Genomic DNA, 19239 nt, shown 5'->3' with positions numbered 1-19239 from the left:
GGCAGCCACCAGCACTGGTTTTGTCCATACAGAATTGATCATAAATAGTATGAATTGGTCCCGTGTCACCCCTGCAAATGTCCTGAGGCACCCTAGGGAGCCACAGCACATAGTATGGGAACCACTGTCCTAGTGTATCACACTTATATTACACCAGTGGACCACTAACAGCTGTGTGCTACATCATTGTCTGGTATCAAACTGCCCCCCGTGTCTGGCTTAATTGTTGAACACATTGTGGCATGACACTGGAGATAATCGGTTTAGTGGCTTTATCGTACAAGTGGGTATGGCGGCATATGGAATCTTATCGGTGTTCAGCAGGATAAATAGAAAAATAGGTGAAAATAACCACCTGTGAGTTTAAAGTACGAAATTTGCTTTACATTACTAGAATCAATTGAAAGGTAAATAAAACAAACAGATACTACACTGAGGGGTAGATTTATGAAGCAATGATAAGGGAGGAGAAGTGATACAGTGCCTGGTAATTTATCACCGGCCAATCAGCTCCTATTTAAACCCAGACTGTAACTTAACACTCAGAAGCTGATTGGCCAGTGATAAAGTACCAGGCATTTATCACTTCTCCTCCCTTATCACTGCTTCATGAATCTACCCCTCAGGCCTTTATTCTAGTTGACTCGGACGGATGCGTATTTTTGGACTGCCACCGAGTGTTCTTAGCCCCGCCTACCATACAGATCGCTCACACTGTCCAAATGCGGTAAGACGCCGAGCGAACGGGCCGCAAGTGGATGTTTCATGTGAACAACTCCCCCATCTTTGGGTACCTCCCCATCCTCCGATGGTCGCCGACCATCGAATGATGTACCGATCGGTCAGACAGCTCCGAGTGCTCCAGACCACTCTGACATTTCTCTGTGCGAAAGCAGGGATATGGGCAGGGCCATCTTTTCGTATGGGCTAAATGGGCACTTGCCAGGGGCCCCAGGTGTATAAGGGCCCTATACTGATAGCTGAGGATCCCCTTTTTCCAGGGATACCAAAATTTAGAAAATCGGCCCTGGGGAACTGGAGATATCCAACTTCAAAGCAGCAGTCCACATCCGACCTGTTAAATGCAATTCCCAGTCATATTGCTCAGGTTCTCTCTGACTTAGGGGCACATTTATCAATGATCGCATTTGCATTGCGATCTGGGCGGAATATTACCGCCCAGGATCCCATTGTAAAATGCGATCAGATCACTGGGATGTATCATCCCTGGCACTGCAGGGACAGGGCTCCGAAAGGAGCCTGTCCCTGCGAAGTGCTAAGCCGGAAGCCGGGGGGTCTGCACATGCGCAGTTATGCGCTGACCCCTGCAGACCCCCTCTTACCACACTGCTCTGCTCGAGCAGTGCAATGTGTAGCCATAGGCTACAATGGGCTATCGCCATATCAGAATGGTGATAGCCCAGGGGTGCGATGCCGGGCTGCCCGATGTTGATACATCGGGCAGCTTCGCATCCCCCATAGAAACCTATGGGGGATGCGGCCGGCGACGGTGCAGGGGGGATTGCAGCAGGCATCGGAGATTCCTGCTGCGGTCCCTCTGATACATTTAGGTGAAACTTAATATTTGCGGCTAACCCCCGAAAATGGGTGATTTCGGGGATTTAGCCGCAAATATTAGTTGATAAATGGGCCCCTTAGAGTTTTTCTGAGAGTATTTTCCAAACGCATATGGTAATGAGACCAAACAGCCCTTCACACCCCTCTCCACCCCCTGCTCGGATTGTTCCGACCGATTGTTTTCTGTAAGGAATTCACGCCGTATTCGGCCGAGCGTGGCATTCGTACATGCGCAGAAACGCCTCTGCACATGCGCAAACACAATACTTTGGCCGTCCGACTCTATCAGAATAAGGGCCCTCCTAGTACAATCAAACTGTAAATAACCATTCTTTTTATTCAAAGTTGGCCACCGACCCGTCAAAAAAAAAAACGGATCTTTTCACAGATTCCATCGCTCTCTTGAGTGAGTCGCTTTGGCCGTCTCTAAATTAGGGATGGCCATCGACCATCGATGATTCGAAATCATCAATGGTTCATGGCCGATGTCGAATACTTTTGCCATCGATAGGGGAGTACCAGATGGTTTCCCTCCATCGATGGAATAGCAAAACGATGTTTTGCTGTTTTTTTTTCCCAAAGTGCCCCCGACACCCGCGAAGCCCCGCCCCCGTGTTTTGATTGGCCCAGAGGCCAATCAATCAAACACAATGGATGACCATCGATATGTAAAAATATCGATGGTCATCCATTGCATAGTTAAGCACTATCGATGGCCAGTTGCCAAATTGCCATCGATGGCAACCATCGATGGCAATGGCAATGATGGCCATCCCTACTCTAAATTCCCTACCCCTACGTCAGTAACAATCAGGAGAAGCATCATGTGATCCCAGACTAGTAACAACAACAGTGACCCTGTCTGAGTCATTTCATAGGGCAGTTGTTCGGGAAGCAGGATTCTCGTTACCCAATCAATCGCAATGGGCGGGTAGAGTACTCCGCCTGTCACTCCACGTGAGGATGTGCCCGTTATGTAAGGTGGCGCCTGAGCCGCACTCTCTCAGTGATCCCATCCTATCCTTGCCAATGCCTACCTTCAACATGTGGTGGGCGTGTCCTAGAGGCGAGTTGCTAGGGTGCACAGCTGGCGCATGCGCGGTACGTCAGCCTTGGCCTGCACGGGCATAACCATCAGTATACTAGCAGCGTTGGCTTCTTCTCAGTCAGTCAGGCTCAGCGGCGGCGCTGCCCGGGATAATGAAGCAGAGTTCTACCGTGCCGGCCTTCCTGAGCAAGTTGTGGACGCTGGTCGAGGACTCTGACACCAACGAGTTCATCACCTGGAGCCAGGTAACCGCCTGGGCCTGTGTGCCATGCCATGGCTACCATCTTGTGCCAGCAGTATAATCGCCGACATGTTGGAACCTCCGGCCTTGGTCACACTCTGCGGCTCATTGTTATGGCGGCTGGAGCTGCGGTCCTTACTGTAACTACTGCGGTTAGTGTGCTTTGGCCCCATAATGTCGGGGCATGACATCACGCCTCGCCCACAGCCCATTACCATATACAGGCACAAGGCCGCCGTGCACCCATCTGCCGGGCTGATACTCCGTGCTGTCAGGCGCCGCATCTTTCTGCCCTATGGGAAGGCGCTTTCTGGCTGATGGCCTGCACAGCACCCGTCCGGATGTGTGACCTTGCTGCCCGGTGCAGCCTGGGTGAGCACTTTGTTAGTGATCGGATCACCCCTGGGTTATATGTAATTGTAGGACCGATACATGCTCACATGGGTGAGAGTGGCCCAGCTTTTCCTATGTGCCTCTTCTCCGCACCACACCTGCCGCATACAGTAGCCCGTACAGAGTGACAGCCTGCCCACATCATATGTGATAACAATAGTAACCTGCTTCTAGTAGAGCGATGGAAAGTGTGAGCTCACGAACTTGTTTGGGGCAGAGGTTTTGCACAGTCGGTAACTATTGCTGTATGGTTTAGGTCCATGTATGGGGAAACTGATACTTTTTTTTTATTTTTTCTTCTTGTCGGTCTACCAACAGTATCGATTTAAAAATGCAGCTCAGGAATTAGTAGTTTTAAAAGGAATACCCCTTTTACACCAAAAACCCTGATTGGACCATGGTCTTTAAACAGGTGTTTCCAGGGTCGGACCCTGCTTCATACCCCGTTTACACAGTGCCCCCCCCCCCCCCCCCAAAAAAAAGGGGCGTTCCCAAATAATTGGCTACAGATAATAATATTTATATAATAATATAGAAAGACATCAAAGCAACCATCATATTCCAACACGTCAAACAAATCCATTCCCCCCAGTACAGCCAGGGCTGGCAATACAAATCTTGGGGCCTGGTACACTGATACCTCTGGGGGCCCCCAGACCCAAACAGAGATTAAAGGAGACATTCAATTAGTGCCAAACTTTTCACATAGTCGAAAAATCAACACTTTTAAACGTTTTTAGGTCGACTTTAGATTTGACCTACTCAGTGAAATTGCTTATTTTATCACCCAGGTGACAAATTTGTCACGGTCAAGGAATATGTAGATTGGTGAATTACTCGTCGTTACTTCTGCGGGAATTACGTGTATAAGCGGTGTTACTACAGTGGGTGTTGCATGTATAATCGGCTTTACTACTGAGGGTATGTACAGTAGTAACGATACTTATACACGTAATGCCCACAGTAGTAACGATGCTTATACACGTAATGCCTGCAGTAGTAACGACGCTTATACACGTAATGCCCGCAGTAGTAACGACGCTTATACACGTAATGCCCGCAGTAGTAACGACGCTTATACACGTAATGCCCGCAGTAGTAACGACGCTTATACACGTAATGCCCGCAGTAGTAACGACGCTTATACACGTAATGCCCGCAGTAGTAACGACGCTTATACACGTAATGCCCGCAGTAGTAACAACGCCTATACACGTAATGCCCACAGTAGTAATGACGCCTATACATGTAACGCCCACATTGCGGCTGGGTGGTGGGTGAAGGAACTTGCGCAGCAGGAGGGTTGAGTGGGTGGTCGGCTGAGTAGGGTGCTGTGTAGGTGGCAGAGTGCATCATCGCTGCAGCCATGCTTTGGGGCCCCTGAGAACGCCGGGGTCAGCTGTACCCTTTGCCCCCCACCCCCCATGTCGCCAGGCCTGAGTACATCCCCCACCCCCATAGGCAGACATGTCACATAATCAACACCTCCCCATAGACAGACATGTCACATGAACAACCCTCCAGTACAGCACAGTTCATTCTCCCCCAACATATTCAGAATCTGAATGTGACATGTCTGCCTATGGGGGGAGGCTGAGCTGGAGGAGCATCTGAGTTGTCACAGTGAGTCTATTGCAGACAGCAGTCAGTCACAAAGTCACAGCCCCCCCCCCCCCCATATGCAGGCATTTCACATAAACAGAACCACCCCTATATGCAGGCATGTCACATATAAACAGAATCCCCTTCTATGCTGGTTCCGATGTTTTTCGCCCGGCCGCGATAAAAACATCGGAATCGGCGTATGATATATCGGGCAGCCAGGGGGGATTTCTAGATACTCAGAAACCACCCATGCGTGTGCCCCTGCCTGCAGCATCACATCATCACCCCCTGCAGCATCACATTCAACCCACCCCAGCACGGGGTGAAGTAGTGCAGACGGGCCCTCCAGTGTATGGGAAGTAACTCACAGGGTCCCTGCAGCTGATGGGAACGAGTAGTGGTAGTTCCCAGCCACCGCAGGGACCCTCACCGACTACTTCCCATACTCTGGATGGACCGCCTGCACTGCCGGACCCCAGTGCCTGGAGGCTGGGGTGGGGTGGGGTGATGTCCCCTGCCCACCTGTACTGCTGGATCCCGCTGCCTCCACGTCCCGACCCCGCGCCTGCAGGGGGGAGTTGCAGCCGCGGCCAGCATCCCCTCCGTCTCCCCCCTCAGCAGCCACAGACACCCCCCTCCAACACCCCCCTCCTCCCGCAGCAGCTGGGGACAGGTGCCTCAACCCACAGCGGGACCATTTACACCGGCCTCTACACGGGTCCTAACCGTGTTTTACCTAGGTCAGGACCTGTGTAAATGGACATGGCTTGACACCATTTAGACCGCCGAAGATCCAGTCTGACCCGCCGCTGACCCGGATTTTTCGGCGGTGTAAAAGGGGTATAATTGGACAGTTGACTCAAAAGCTATTTTATGGAGATGTCAGGCCTATTCTTTATTTATTAAACTTTCTTCTACTGTACAGCAGGTTCAGTTGCAATTTAAAATAAAAATAGGGATAAAGTATACTGGGTAGTTAGACAGTAAAATGGTAGGAGGGCCCTGCTCGCAAGCTTACAATCTATCAGACAAGTTTATGGGGGCTTTTAGCGGTGACCAATATATGATGTTTGTGCATCCCAAAATTAGCACACTAATAAAAATTGGAAAGACAAAGGCACTCGGAGACTTCTTAGGTGAAGCAAAATGGACCAATTTAATCCATACAGTGCAAAGCCTGTCTACGTTTCGGGGGTCAAGCCCCCAGTCGTCAGGACAATAAGGCCGTTATATACCAGCCTTATTGTCCTGATGACGGGGGCTTGACCCCCAAAACGTTGACAGGCTTTGCACTGTATGGATTTAATTGGTCCATTTTGCTTCACCTAAGAAGTCTCCGAGTGCCTTTTGTCTTTCCATTTTCTACATTGCTGGCTGTACTTAGTGCAGCCTCCGGGCTCATGGCAACGGAGCAAGCCACAGACTTCTGCAGCTAAGATTAGTCCTGAGTGATGGTTCTTCTCCAGTCCATATATATATATATATATTTTATACGTTTCGGGGCTGGCACGCCCCTTTGTCAAGGTGTGGGTGAGTAAACTTGACAAAGGGGCGTGCCATCCTCGAAACGTTGGCTTTTGTGATTAATACACCAGTTGAAAAATCCTATTGAGTGCCGCTGCCTGCTTCATCTCCTTTCTATCTACCGAACCAGAAGGCACCCAGGTTGTTGTCAAGAGTAAGGGAGTGCCGGGGGGCGTGGTCTGGCTGGCCAAGTGAGCGGACGCCGGGAGTGAGAGCTCCGACCCAATCCTTTATAAATATCCTGCCCCGGGTACCCTGGACATCGCATACTTACCCCCACCGGCTCCTGAGCTGTGCCTGTGTCCCCAGAGTTGATTGAGCTTCTCCTTTGCGGCACGCAGAGATCTGCTGGGAGTCCGTTCCCTCGGGTGCGGCCGCCATCTTGGATACCCCGACGATCCTTGCTGGGCTCCAGTGTTTCTGGGGCGCGGCCCCGAGCTCTGACTGCGCTGGTGTCTCAGCGGGTGAGGACGTCTGGTGACCCTCTGGTGGAGTGACGGGGAGAGCGGTAGTTGCTTCTGCGGAGGCACGCTGCTCGGCCGTACGGAGACTCCGGCGCCATCTTGCTCGCCTGACTCCTGGGCTGGAGGTCTTGGGATCACTCTCTTGATTTTACTGGGCTCCACGGGTGTCCCTGATCTCGTTGGAACCTGCAAGCTGGGGTCTGTGCTGTTTCCTGCTGCACTTATTAGTTACATGCTGGACTGTAAACAAAAGAAGAATGCAGCACTCCAGCGTAGGTATCAAAATAATTCTTATTAGTGAGACAAATGTACAGCAGCGTTTTGACCTCCAGACTCAATCAAAAAAGTGAAGTGACCAACCTTAAATAGCCCCCTGAGTCTGTCTGCCCGTGAGATTAACCAAACCAGTTAATCCACCAATAGGTTTCTGGAGTGTGAGGAAACCCACATAACCAAATGGAGCACATACACATTCCACACATATTGGTCTTGGTCAGTAACATGATAATGCCTGAGGACGACACGCCAGTGTCGAAACGTTGCTGTATATTTGTCTCCCTAATAAGAATTCTACTTATGTAGTATCTGGGCTGCCGATTTTCTGATTGTATGCCTTACCTTAGGCATACAATCAGATGCGATTCAACGCGATTTTCGGCGATATCGCATGCAATGCGATTTTGCATAGGATTCAATGTTAACAAGGTCCTGTTTATTTCCCCACTATGCAAGTGGGCATGGAGTTGGATATAAACCTGTGGCGAGCGCAGCGAGCCAACAAGCCCGAAGCGTGGCGAACGGACGCAGATTTCTTAAAAAGTATTCTGTGTCCTCTTGCGGGGCTCGCTACTCTCGCCACGCTTCGGGCTCAGGTTTATATCCAACTCCATGCCCACTTGGATAGTGGGGAAAGGAAAAGGACCCCTTTTTCCCATTGAATTTTATGTTAAAATGGACTCAGACCATTTTAACATTGAATCCTATGGAAAAATCGGGACCATCGCATACGATTTGGTCGCATGCGATGCTACGATTTTCTAAATCGGACGCCCAGATACTACATAAGTACCGAATTCTTTTGATACCTACGCTGGAGTGCTGCATTCTTTTGTTTATATCGATCTGTAACTATTCAGTGTTGCATACTGTCTGCTGGGCTAAAGCTGTGTACACACTATTATCGTTTATTTATATGGCACTACAAGGGATCGATCTTTTTGCATCCTATTTATTGAAAACATGCTGAAGTTCACAGGACCTGTCCGCAAACTTCCCTGACAAAGCAAGTTAGAGAGAAGTTCTCTGGTGTACTGAAGAACGTTGGTTAGGTGTGTGGGGCAGATTTTTTTAAGTTGACTTTTTGGAGTAAAGATGGTGTAGTTTATGGCCAGCATTACTAATGCTTTTAAAAAGTGTGAGGGTCCATACACACTGGGCGACGGAGGGGGGAGGACGGCGTTGCATAGCGCAGAGCTATGCAAAGCCGTCCTCAATGCCGCTCATCTGCTGGTATTACCAGCAGATGAGCATCTTTCCCGGCGTTGATGCGGGAGGGCGCAGCAGCGCTCCTCGTCGGGGCATACACACTGGGCAGCTTTGAGCTGAAAGCCGCTCAAACAGGCTGTTTTGAGCTGCTTTCAGCTCAGTCGCCCAGTGTGTATGGACCTATAGACTGCTATGGGCAACACAACATATCAGTCCCTAGTTTTAGTTTCTATGTTTTCTTTTTTTCCTTTTTTTTGGGGGGGGGGAAGCGCCAAGAATGCTCTCAGCCAATCAACGGCCAGCGTGTGTGTGTGTGTGTGTGGTTTTTTTTTTTTTTTATGTATCTACTTTTAAAAAATTCTGCTGCAGCTGGCTGCTCACCACTTCCAGGCACCCCAACCCCACTGTGCACACTCACTGTAGCCCAGCACCTGCCACTGGCTGCCCCGCCACTTACCCCTGTCAGCCCTTCCACCCACACCTGCACATAGGTGTGTGCTTGCAGTGCTTCACCACTGGCACACCCCTACGGAATTGGACCCAACACAATGCGGGTGCTGCTGCTGGGTCCGATCCAATACATTTCATGTGCAGCTGGTACAATCTCCAGTGTCCCACCTGATGCGTAGCATCGGGTCAGAGGGGATAATTGTGCTCCTTTATGCTGAAGTTTAAATATTATGAAAACATGTACTGTTGAGGTAGCTTGAATGCCAAGTTTGTTTTGAAACACTAGTTTAACTATTACGTTATTAGCAGTCTCTCAATGTCTCCTTTTTCAGTTTACACACATTTTGATGGAGGTTCTTTCTCTCACTTATGAATATCTGCTTGGTCATAAGCAATGGTTCCTTGGTAAAGATTTAGTGGTGAACAGGTTTGCAAAATTAGGTTGGACCATTGGTTGTTACTTATTGAGATTGGGGGGGGGGGATATATAATCTGTCAATTCCTGGTGATTGCTACTCTATATGCAAATGCTTTTCTTTATTATTCTTCTTTTTTTTTTTTAGAATGGGCAGAGTTTCTTGGTCCTCGACGAACAAAGGTTTGCTAAGGAGATTTTGCCTAAGTACTTCAAGCACAATAACATGGCCAGCTTTGTGAGACAGCTTAACATGTGTAAGTAATATGTTTAACTTGTCCGGATCTGAAGTCTAAAAGTCTCTTGTATTTTAAAATTCAAGTTGGCATTACTGTTTGAGGTCATGCGTCATGTTACTGACCAAGACCAATATGTGTGGAATGTGTATGTGCTCCATTTGGTTATGTGGGTTTCCTCACACTCCAGAAACCTAATGGTGGATTAACTGATTTCTGACCAACATTAACCCTAGTGTTCATTTAGTGTTCATCCTTGTGATATGGAATATACAGAGTGTAGGCTTTACAGACAATGTTTTGTTGCTCACATCAGTCAAGTGCAGCATAATTGTGTGTGTGTGTGTGTGTGTGTGTGTGCGCACTATATAAATAACGTAGTAATTGGTTTTATTTGGCATGTAATGAAAGTGTAAATTGTAGTCAACACAATACTTAAAATTACAGTGGGGTTTCCCTTTTTTTTTCTGCACACCTTAGATGGCTTCAGGAAGGTTGTTCATGTGGACTCTGGAATTATGAAGCAGGAGAGAGATGGTCCAGTTGAATTTCAACATCCGTTCTTTATTCAAGGGCAAGATGAGCTATTAGAAAATATTAAGAGAAAGGTAATTTTAACAGTCTATCCCGTAATGGGTTGGGGGGCCAATGTCATTGTGTATTTTTACCAAAATAAGCTTCTTTGCATGTGTTCTAAATTTATCTTACTTAGGTCTCCTCTACAAGACCTGAAGAAGTGAAGGTGAGACAGGAAGATATATCTCAAATCTTGAGCAGTGCTGCAAAAGTTCAAGTCAAACAAGACACAATTGATTCACGGCTTTTTACTCTGAAAAGGTAAAGATTGCTTAAATGAATACTTTTTTAATTTTTACGGCACATGCTTTTATGGGAGATATTCAGTATTTTTTAGAGGGGAGGGGGAACTTGGACTGTACACCCTAATTAAAAGCATAATTAGAGGTGCTATCTTGCTGAGAAAAAAACCAATATGCAGATGCACTCTATAATTCTGATTAGCAGTGCTTAGTGCTATAATAACTCTGTAGCCTGACATACAGGGTAGAGCAACGATGAGGAGCTTGGCATACTCTTTGGCCCAGAAATATGGATATGAGATATTTCAATGATGTATTTTGCATTTATCTTGTACATATACATTAAACACTTGAAATGAACACAAATATATTTTATTTGTGCATGAAACAAGGTTTCAAAACATGAAACAAAGTTTCTGTACAATCTCCGGCACTGCAATTAAATGCCGAGCAATCATTGTCTTGACCATATATAATGGCAGTTACATATCATTCCCTCAGTAGTGCTGTTATAGATGTCCCCAGTAAGTTTTTAGCAAAAAAAAATGTTTTTGGTCACTTTCTGGAATGTATGGTTTTCGGAATAATTCGGATAACGGATAATATTCGGAAATGGGATACTCAACCTGTATAATATGTTATCTGTACCATATAGACTGCCTGTCTATATATCACTGCATGGTATATTACAAGCTTGCTGTGTAACGCTATCAATGCTATGTCATTGCTATATATGCATTAACACTATCTCTAATTGTCAGAGGTATGCGTGTTATCTGTACCATATAGACTTCTTGCATATATCATTGCAATATATGCAGAGTACTAGCTTTCTGGGCTTCGCCCTGCAATGTATGCATAGTACAAGCTTACGGTGTACTGTGTATAACAGGAGTATGCTGTGTTGCCGGTACCATATAGGCTACCTGCCTATTTTATGGCATTGTATGCCTTGTACGCTTGTAGTATATTGTGTTAACTGCACCTTTAGTTGCCGGTTCACAGGGCAATAATACTGCAATGTATTCCAGGGATACCAGTCCCAGTGACTCTGGGGCTCCGGCACTGATATCATGTACATCCTGTAATACTGGCCTATGACCCCATGACTAGTACAGGACGGCTTATGCGCAAGCTGCTACAATGCGTGGGCGATGCCCGCAGCTACAGCCTCCTCTCAGGAGCCTGCTTGGGCCACGTTCTTTGCTCAGTTGACGGTGACCGTTCTTATCTGCACCGCCCCTGCAACCTTGGACCAGCATCATCCCTTGGGTGAGTGCTTATCTGTCTCTGGACAAGGTCCCCAGAAACGCCGTCCCCATCCTTGGCGGGTGTAGCCACCCGCACAGTGGGAGCGCTCTGTACCCGCAGGAACACGCGGGATACCCCCGTCGTCCAGACTCCTCCGTATTACACCTAGGATTTGGATTTTCTAGAGCAGTGGTAACCAACCCTAGCCCTCGAGAGCTACCAACAGTTCACATTTTCCAGACAACCTAGCTGCTGCACAGCTGCACTCATTAATCACTGACACATTTTAAAAGATACACAGATGGAGCTAATTAACTCACTTGTGATTCTGTGAGGAGACCTGCAAAACATGCACTGTTGGTAGCTCTCGAGGACTATGGTTGGCTACCACAGGTCTAGAGGGTGCCTTCGACTACGGTATTGACGATGGGGGGCCTGCAATAAGGTAAATCCCCCACCTCGTCTTGAGGTGACGACTTTGGGTCTACGGCCACACCACCCTGAACACGCTCGATCTTGTCTGATCTCGGAAGCTAAAGTCAGGCCTGGTTAGCACTTGGATTCTCAGCTGTCAAGTAGGTCTTTACCTTAAACGACCCCACTCTGCCGCCTACACCTTTGGGTAACTCCCTAGGTGTATTCTGGGTTTATTCTGTAAGTCAGTGAACTTGACTAAGGTCATCAGTTGGGACTTGGGAGATTCCTAACTGGAAGTTTAGCTTGCCATTAGCAGGTTCCCTTCCTTTTACCCCTTTCCACAGGAGGACACACTCCTGCCCCAGGCATCTGCTTGGGTGGCTAAGGCCTTAGTTGCATGGAAATTATGCCACTCACCTCCAGAGTGTCACCTTCGGCCATAGCTGCACACCCATACCGGTGTCTGCGCTCTTGGAAAGCCCGAACTCTAAAACCCTTTGAGGGTTCCTTAATCGGGCCAGAGCCAGGTATGGTGGCCGGGTTAGATACTGTTCGGCAGCGGATATCCCTTCTGGGGGATTGCCATCTGGCTCTACAGTCCAGAATCAGACATCTCTTCTCCCCTGTCTGTGCATGCCTGCATGGGGGCCCTGGGGTTGGTGGTATCGGCCTTTGCATTGGCAGAATAGGCTCAGTTCCATTTCCGCCCTCTACAGGGGAAGATACCCTCCAGGTTGTTGGGACCCTACCACAATATCAGGGCCCAGAAGTTCACCTGGTCTCCAGCAGTACCTCTCCCCCTTTCCTGGTGACTTTGGGACGAAACGCACTACTGGATCCACGCGTGCTAGCCTCCGTGTTTGGGGGGGGGGGTGTCACTTGTCAAGGGTCGGTCCAGGGTATCTGGACCGCTCTGGAGGCCCAGCTCTCCATCATTGTCCTCGAACTGAGGACAGTCTTTGTGGCTCTCCGCCTGGCGGAACCCTGCCTTAGGGGTCACCCAGTGCAGGTTCAGTCGGACATTGCGACAAGGGTGGCTTATGTTAACCACCAGGGTGGCACTCTGTCAGCCAGCGAGGACCGAAGCATCCTGCATCTTTCAGTGGCTGAAGAAGAGGATCCCTGCTTGTTCTGCAATCTTTATCCTTGGCGTCCTAGCTTGGGTGGTGGACTTCCTCGGCCGTTAGACCCTGGATGCCGGCGACTTGACCCTCCATCAGGAGGTGTTTCAAATGCTGGTACCATGATGGGGCCTAACCAAGGTGGCCCTGTTGCCCTCTCGCCATAAGCACAAATCTCCAGGTGCGGGTCCAGGTCTTATGACCCAGGGGGGCTTGCCTAGTGGACGCCCTGTCCGCCCCATGGCCGTCCACACTGATGGCCAGGGCCGTCTTAACTGCAGTGTGGGCCCCTGGGCAAAGCAATGCACTGGGGCCCTTACCCATTCTCCCCTCCTAGGGGTGGGGGGTGCTATCAGCAGCAGCTTTGATGTCCCACCAGTGGCAGGGGGTGCTCTATCTTCCATTCAACATGTAGGACCTGGAGTAGTAACTTCTGCTAATTACTCCTTTACTGCACAGGTGGTGGGAGAGTGAACACTAACGTGCTGAATGAAAAGTCCCTTGTAAATTACTTCCAGGGAGGTAGGGGGTGTTTTATACGCAGGGGAGGGTTGGATAATGGAGTGGGCTTAATATTTGTCATTTTCTGGTGGAAGGGCAGCTTGTTTGACTGCAGATATCGCCATTATCTGGAAATAGATTTCTTAGCCTTCAATAGTATAAAAACCTAGAGTCCCAACTTTCAGGAGGTGCTGGGAACTTGGGGATCAGGAGCCAGAGCAATCCATTGACAAAAATATAAAACGGCACACCAGATGTTTGGAGCTGGAGCAGGGACTGGCTGCTGGAAGGCTGATATCTCTGGTTCTGGGAATGATCGAGACAAGCCGCTAGTGTCTACAGAAAGGGGAGAGTCCCAGTTTTTGGAATATACTGTCAGAAAATCTCTAAGTCAGAGAGAACCTGACAAATATGACTGGGAATTGCAATTTAACAGGTCAGATGTGGACTGCTGCTTTGAAGTTGGATATCTCCAGTTCCCCAGGGCTGATTTTCAAAATTTTGGTATCCCTGGAAAAAGGGGATTCTCAGCAATCAGCATAGTTCCCTTATACACCTGGGGCCCCTTAAGCCCATAAGAAAAGACAGCCCTGCTGATGGCGCATTTCTGCCATTCTTACTCCTCTTGTGAATGACGGCATGTTGATTCTGGTTGCTCCACTTTGGCCCAGACGGATCTGGGTTTCGGATCTGAAGCCCCTGTCAGTAGCTCCTCCTATTCGCTTACCCCTGTGCACAGGCCAGCTCTCAGGGTCTGCGTCTCTCTGGGCTTTGAAGCACCTGGCTTTGATGGGGGGGCTGTCGAGACCTCCTGGTTAAGACCCTGGGGCTTTCACTAAAAAGTGATCTCAACCATGCTCAAGGCGAGGAAACCTTCCTAGATGGGGGTGTAACGTTGCATATGGAGGGCTAACTTTTCCTGGTGTCAAGCTCTACGCTTCAAATTCCGGGACCTACTACCTGGCTAGGGTTCGATCATTCTTGCAGAAGGGCCTGGAGGCTGGGTTGCGTTTATCATCTTTGAAGGTCCAAATTTCGGCCTTGTTCATCTTGCTCCGTCAACGGGTGGCCCTGTCGACAGATGTCTGCACATTCCTGCAGGGTTGCCCCGTGGGATCTCTCTAGGCCTGTCGGCTTCAGGGCCCACCTTTTTGTGCCCTTGCGGTTGGTGGACCGGTGTTGGCTCACCTGGAAGATCATTTTCTTGTTGGCGATATCTTTGACCAGGGGAGTGTAACCGCTCTGTCTGGTAAGTCCTTTATCTTTGGTCTTTAGTTATGTCTGGGCGGTTCTTTGTACCGTCCTCTCTCACCTACCTTAGGTGATGTCCAGCTTTCCTTTCAACCAGGACATTCTTGTTCCAGCATTAAGTCAGTACGAGGTTTCTACTGTTTGGTTCTCCTTGGGCGAGGTCCGGCTGTGGCGCATCTACCTTATGTGCGCCATTCAAGGCCATTGCACTAGTTAGACTGTGTCTCCCTCTCCCTCCCCTTTGTACTCTATGGCTTTCAGGTGAGAGGGTGGCCTGCCTCTACACAAACTACTGCCCGCTGGATTCGCTCTGGCAGGAATATTTGGGCACCTCTCTCCTGGTTCCAGCAGGGATTTGGCAACATTCCGCTAGGTCTGTGGGGGTGTCCCGGACTATAAGGGGTAGGGCTACAGTTGAGCAAATTTGCAGGGCGGTGACTTTGTCGTCCGCCTATACTGTCTTGCGCTTTTACGCTTTTGGCACGTTTTTCCTCCCATGACTCGGCCTTCGGACAAAGTGTGTTGGCTGCGGCACAGGCGCGTCCCCACCCATAGGTGGTTGCTTTAGGATGTTCCACTGTAAAGCTGTGGCCCCTGATTTCTCCCAAAGGAGAAAATTTGATTTATGTCTTACCTGGTAAATCTTTCTTCTAGGACATCAGGGGCCACAGGGATCCCTCCCTGCCGCGCCTGCTTTACTTCCGTTACGGTTAAGTTACGATTTATGTTATACTGTTCCTTGATTGAGGGTACTAACGAGTTCAGAATGTGTTTTCTGTGTGGTGCTTCTCTTCCTTCTATCTTGTCTCTTGCCTTGGCTTGTTAAACTGAGCTTCCTGGCCTGGAGGCGGGGTAGAGGAGGGGAGGAGCCCGGCTGCCTGGGAGGCAGTTGAAGTTTAACCTCTAGGGTGCTGGTGCTCTCTCCCACTACCCACTGTAAATCTGTGGCCCCTGATGTCCTTGAAGAAAGAGATTTACCAGGTAAGACAAAAATCTCATCTAGTTATTTTTATTTACTAACAGTTATATTTGGTTTTCCTTTGCAGGGAAAATGAGGCATTATGGAGAGAGATTTCAGAGCTTCGCAGCAAACACTCACAGCAGCAACAAGTTATTCGAAAAGTATGTGTTTTTTTTTTCCTATTGAATCAATGTGGTCATACCATTGTATCAGGTGAGAGAATGGAGAACAAAATACTAATACAATAAACATTTCAAGTAAAATAAATGTATGTGATTGTGCAGTTAAAAACATACACTTAAAATGAGAAGAGAAAAAAAACAAGTAACAGATATTGTGGTACTATTGCACAATACTACTACTGGTTTAAACTGAATGCATGTGTTTAATACCAATTTTTACTTACTGTAACTGTTTTTTCTTCAGCGAAACCCTATTCTTCAATTAAACTTGCCAGTACAATCACTGGAGCAACAGGCACCATATTTCCTTTGCTTTCTAAACTTCACAATTACAGCTACAGTTTCTTCTGTAGACCTACAGGTTGTTTGGTGTCTATTAGTATTTTTTTTCTCCATTAAACCTATAAAACACCAGAGCTATTTATAAAAAACAAACCTTTTCACATCATTCAGTAACCACTGTCTGCCCTGTGTGACTTTTGGTATTTAGGCCTCATTTCTAACCACTTCACCCCAGTAGCCTGCTTATCACAGCATTTCATAGCTGGTGAGTTATTGGAGTGTTGCTCAGTGAAACATCTCTGTCTGCAATGGAAAATGTTTGAATCGCCAGCAAGAGCTTTATGCAGTGGTGAATAACTGGGGGTTTATTGCTTGTTTGAAGAGAAGCTGTTGGTGCTGAATGTGGATCTCTTCAGCAGCCTACTTGTTAAAAACAGACCCTATTTCTAGTCTATACAGTCTTTCAGGTGCTTTCTCTCTTTAAACTGTGCCTATATACCTATTTTAAATCTAATTCGGTATACATTTCTTTAGCTCTTATTTTTTTATTCTGCAAATGGGTTCACATGCCAATTGTAGGCACTGTCTGCAGTGGGAAGGGATCAGCATGGGGACTTTGGCTGATCTGTGGCTGTGCACATTTGTTTGTGCCGAAATCTCTTCTATAATAGCCAGCATTAACTTTTGCCATATTTGTGCTACAGCGGCTCTTCTGTGGTAAAGGACACAGCAGGGCAGATTTATTAAGCCTGGGTAAGTGATAAAGTGGCTCGTAGTTTATCACTGGCCTATCAGCTCCTAACTCATTTTTCAAATCCAGTCTGTATCTCGACAATTAGGAGCTGATAGGCCGGTGATAAATTACCAGCCACATTATCACTTCACAAGGCTTAATAAAGCTTCCCGATGTTCCCTATGCTCCCATTATCCTAGGACATCCGTAACACTACCTAGTTTACTTGTCCGTCCGTGGACTATATTTTTTATTTATTTTTGGTTGGTATGAACAGCTGGATACCAGGAACTCCCCACAAGATCTGCAATTTTGTAGATGCTATAATCATCTAGCCCTTGTCAAAGGCACTCATACTCTTACACTTGGCCATTTTTCCTACTTCCAACACAATAGTCTTCAAAGTTGAAGGGAAATTTATCACACCCCTTGATATTGTCATAATGATCTAATTTTGTTACCATCGTCTGCCAGTGCATTAATGTTATGGCTGGTCAAGGTGTATATGTGTGCTTAAATATCTCAAACACACACACACACACACACACACACACACACATACACATTTCTGTGTATTCTAAGGAATCACTATATATTGTAGGGGACATTATCACATTCCTCCCATTTGAGAGTGACTGACTAATTACATGAATTACATGAAAGATGTTCAGATATAAAATGTTTTTTTTTTTTTTTTTTTACATTTGCAGATTGTGCAGTTCATTGTGACCTTGGTGCAGAATAACAGATTAGTGAGTTTGAAGAGGAAACAGTAAGTACCTTGTTTTTATAATTTATACGGAGTCCATGTGATCGGCACAGACAGTGTCTAACTTATTCCCCATCCTTCTATTTTTGTCAAATGAAGGCCACTACTTCTGAACACAAAGAGTTCTTCCAAAGCCACTATTTTAAAGACCATAGTTAAGGAAACTGTTGAAGACAACCACCATGTAAGTGTATGCGTGTTATTTGTTATATGTTAAGCTCCATGCAAATTGTATTTGTACAGTTGCACCATAAGTATATCAGTGTAATCCTGTTTGATCTTTTAATGCGGTTTTGGTAAAGGGACATTTTAATACCTGTAGTAATTTAAAATGCTACCGGAGTATTTCTCCATACTATTTATCCATATAAAATAAGAGTAAAATGCCTGGTGTGTTTTGTGCTTGATACCTTGAGTCCACCCTGACATTATGCGTACATATTACAAATTTAACTGCATGTACAGATGATGATTGGGGTGGGCAATAACTACCCACAGGAGTGCTCATTGTTACCGCTATAGTGGGGACACACTAGATGATATGCACCATAATATCGTTAATGATAGCATTATGCATATTTTTAAGAAATTGAGTTTTGCTAAAAACCAAAAGAGTACAAGGCGCATGTATAATGGAGATACTATGTGGAAGAGTTGGAGGAGAATTGAAGGAGAAGCAGTATAATAGTGAAAGATGACATAAGGCTGGAAGTAAATTCAATGAAAGTAAAGATAAAGCAATAAAAATTTAGAAATGTGCAAAAATAGTTTACACTCTTTTGGAGGGTTGGGAGGGCAACAGTCCAGTTATGAGGTATTTTAAGCTAGCTCACCCTAACTGCTAACCTGATTTACAGGTCAAGACGGCAGCGTTTTTCCGATCAGCGTCTTCTGTGTGCGGCGGGCGGCTTGGAGTGTCGTCACCCGATTCTCCGGCTTCTGCTAACAACGTGCAGCGTTTAGCTGGGGCGGGTGGCAGCGTCTCCCCTTGGTATCTGGTGTCCCTCTTGGCAAACCAACGCGTTTCGCATCCAAAAGGATGCTTTTTTTTTTTTTTTTTTTTAAAGATATGACCAAATCTTCTCTCCAATGGGGTTTTATATTCTGTATTCCCATGAAGATTAGACCTTTAGGGTCTTCTGTTGTGTTTTTAAAAAAAAAAAAAATGTGCTGAAACGCTGTGTTTAGTCCTTTTATTTATATATATATATATATATCAACACTTATTCCTATCAAGGAAAAGAAACCAGCACTCACGATTTGATGAAAAAGAATGATGTATTTCAACAGGTCATACAGGTTAACAAGCTGTCTGCCATCCCAACAGCTGTTTCGGCCGGCAGCATGCCAGCCTTCATCAGGGGTAAAGAACGAGTGTCCCCGCAGGATATATATAGACAAGTTAATTGACATAAAAGGCAACAATCCCGCCTCCCGCAAGCTCCGTTACGGAGCTGTCACTCAGCACCTCTAGTGGGGTGCGCGCGGCTGTTTAGATGTCAGCCGGGGATGTG

At 47.1% G+C, this 19239-nt stretch overlaps 1 protein-coding gene across 4 annotated transcripts in view; it reads left to right on the top strand.

The window, feature by feature from the left end:
* Nucleotides 1-2635: 2635 nt before the first annotated feature.
* Nucleotides 2636-19239, top strand: part of HSF2 (heat shock transcription factor 2) — a 51265-nt gene continuing 34661 nt past the window's right edge. For all 4 annotated transcript variants that reach the window (XR_014471704.1, XM_083176788.1, XM_083176791.1 and 1 more), the window contains exons 1-7: nt 2636-2871; nt 9352-9460; nt 9920-10047; nt 10152-10276; nt 15845-15920; nt 17667-17728; nt 17825-17909. Coding sequence is in view for 3 of the 4 variants with exons in the window: in XM_083176788.1 (XP_083032914.1) it covers nt 2779-2871; nt 9352-9460; nt 9920-10047; nt 10152-10276; nt 15845-15920; nt 17667-17728; nt 17825-17909 (678 nt within the window). In the remaining variant the exon portion in view is untranslated. The remainder of the gene's footprint in view (nt 2872-9351; nt 9461-9919; nt 10048-10151; nt 10277-15844; nt 15921-17666; nt 17729-17824; nt 17910-19239) is intronic.

This window comes from Crinia signifera, chromosome 3 (genome assembly GCF_055691185.1).
Source record: "Crinia signifera chromosome 3, ASM5569118v1, whole genome shotgun sequence".
NCBI lineage: Eukaryota > Metazoa > Chordata > Amphibia > Anura > Myobatrachidae > Crinia > Crinia signifera.
The sequence above is the reverse complement of the archived record's forward strand: the minus strand, read 5'-3'. Positions and strand labels throughout refer to the sequence as shown.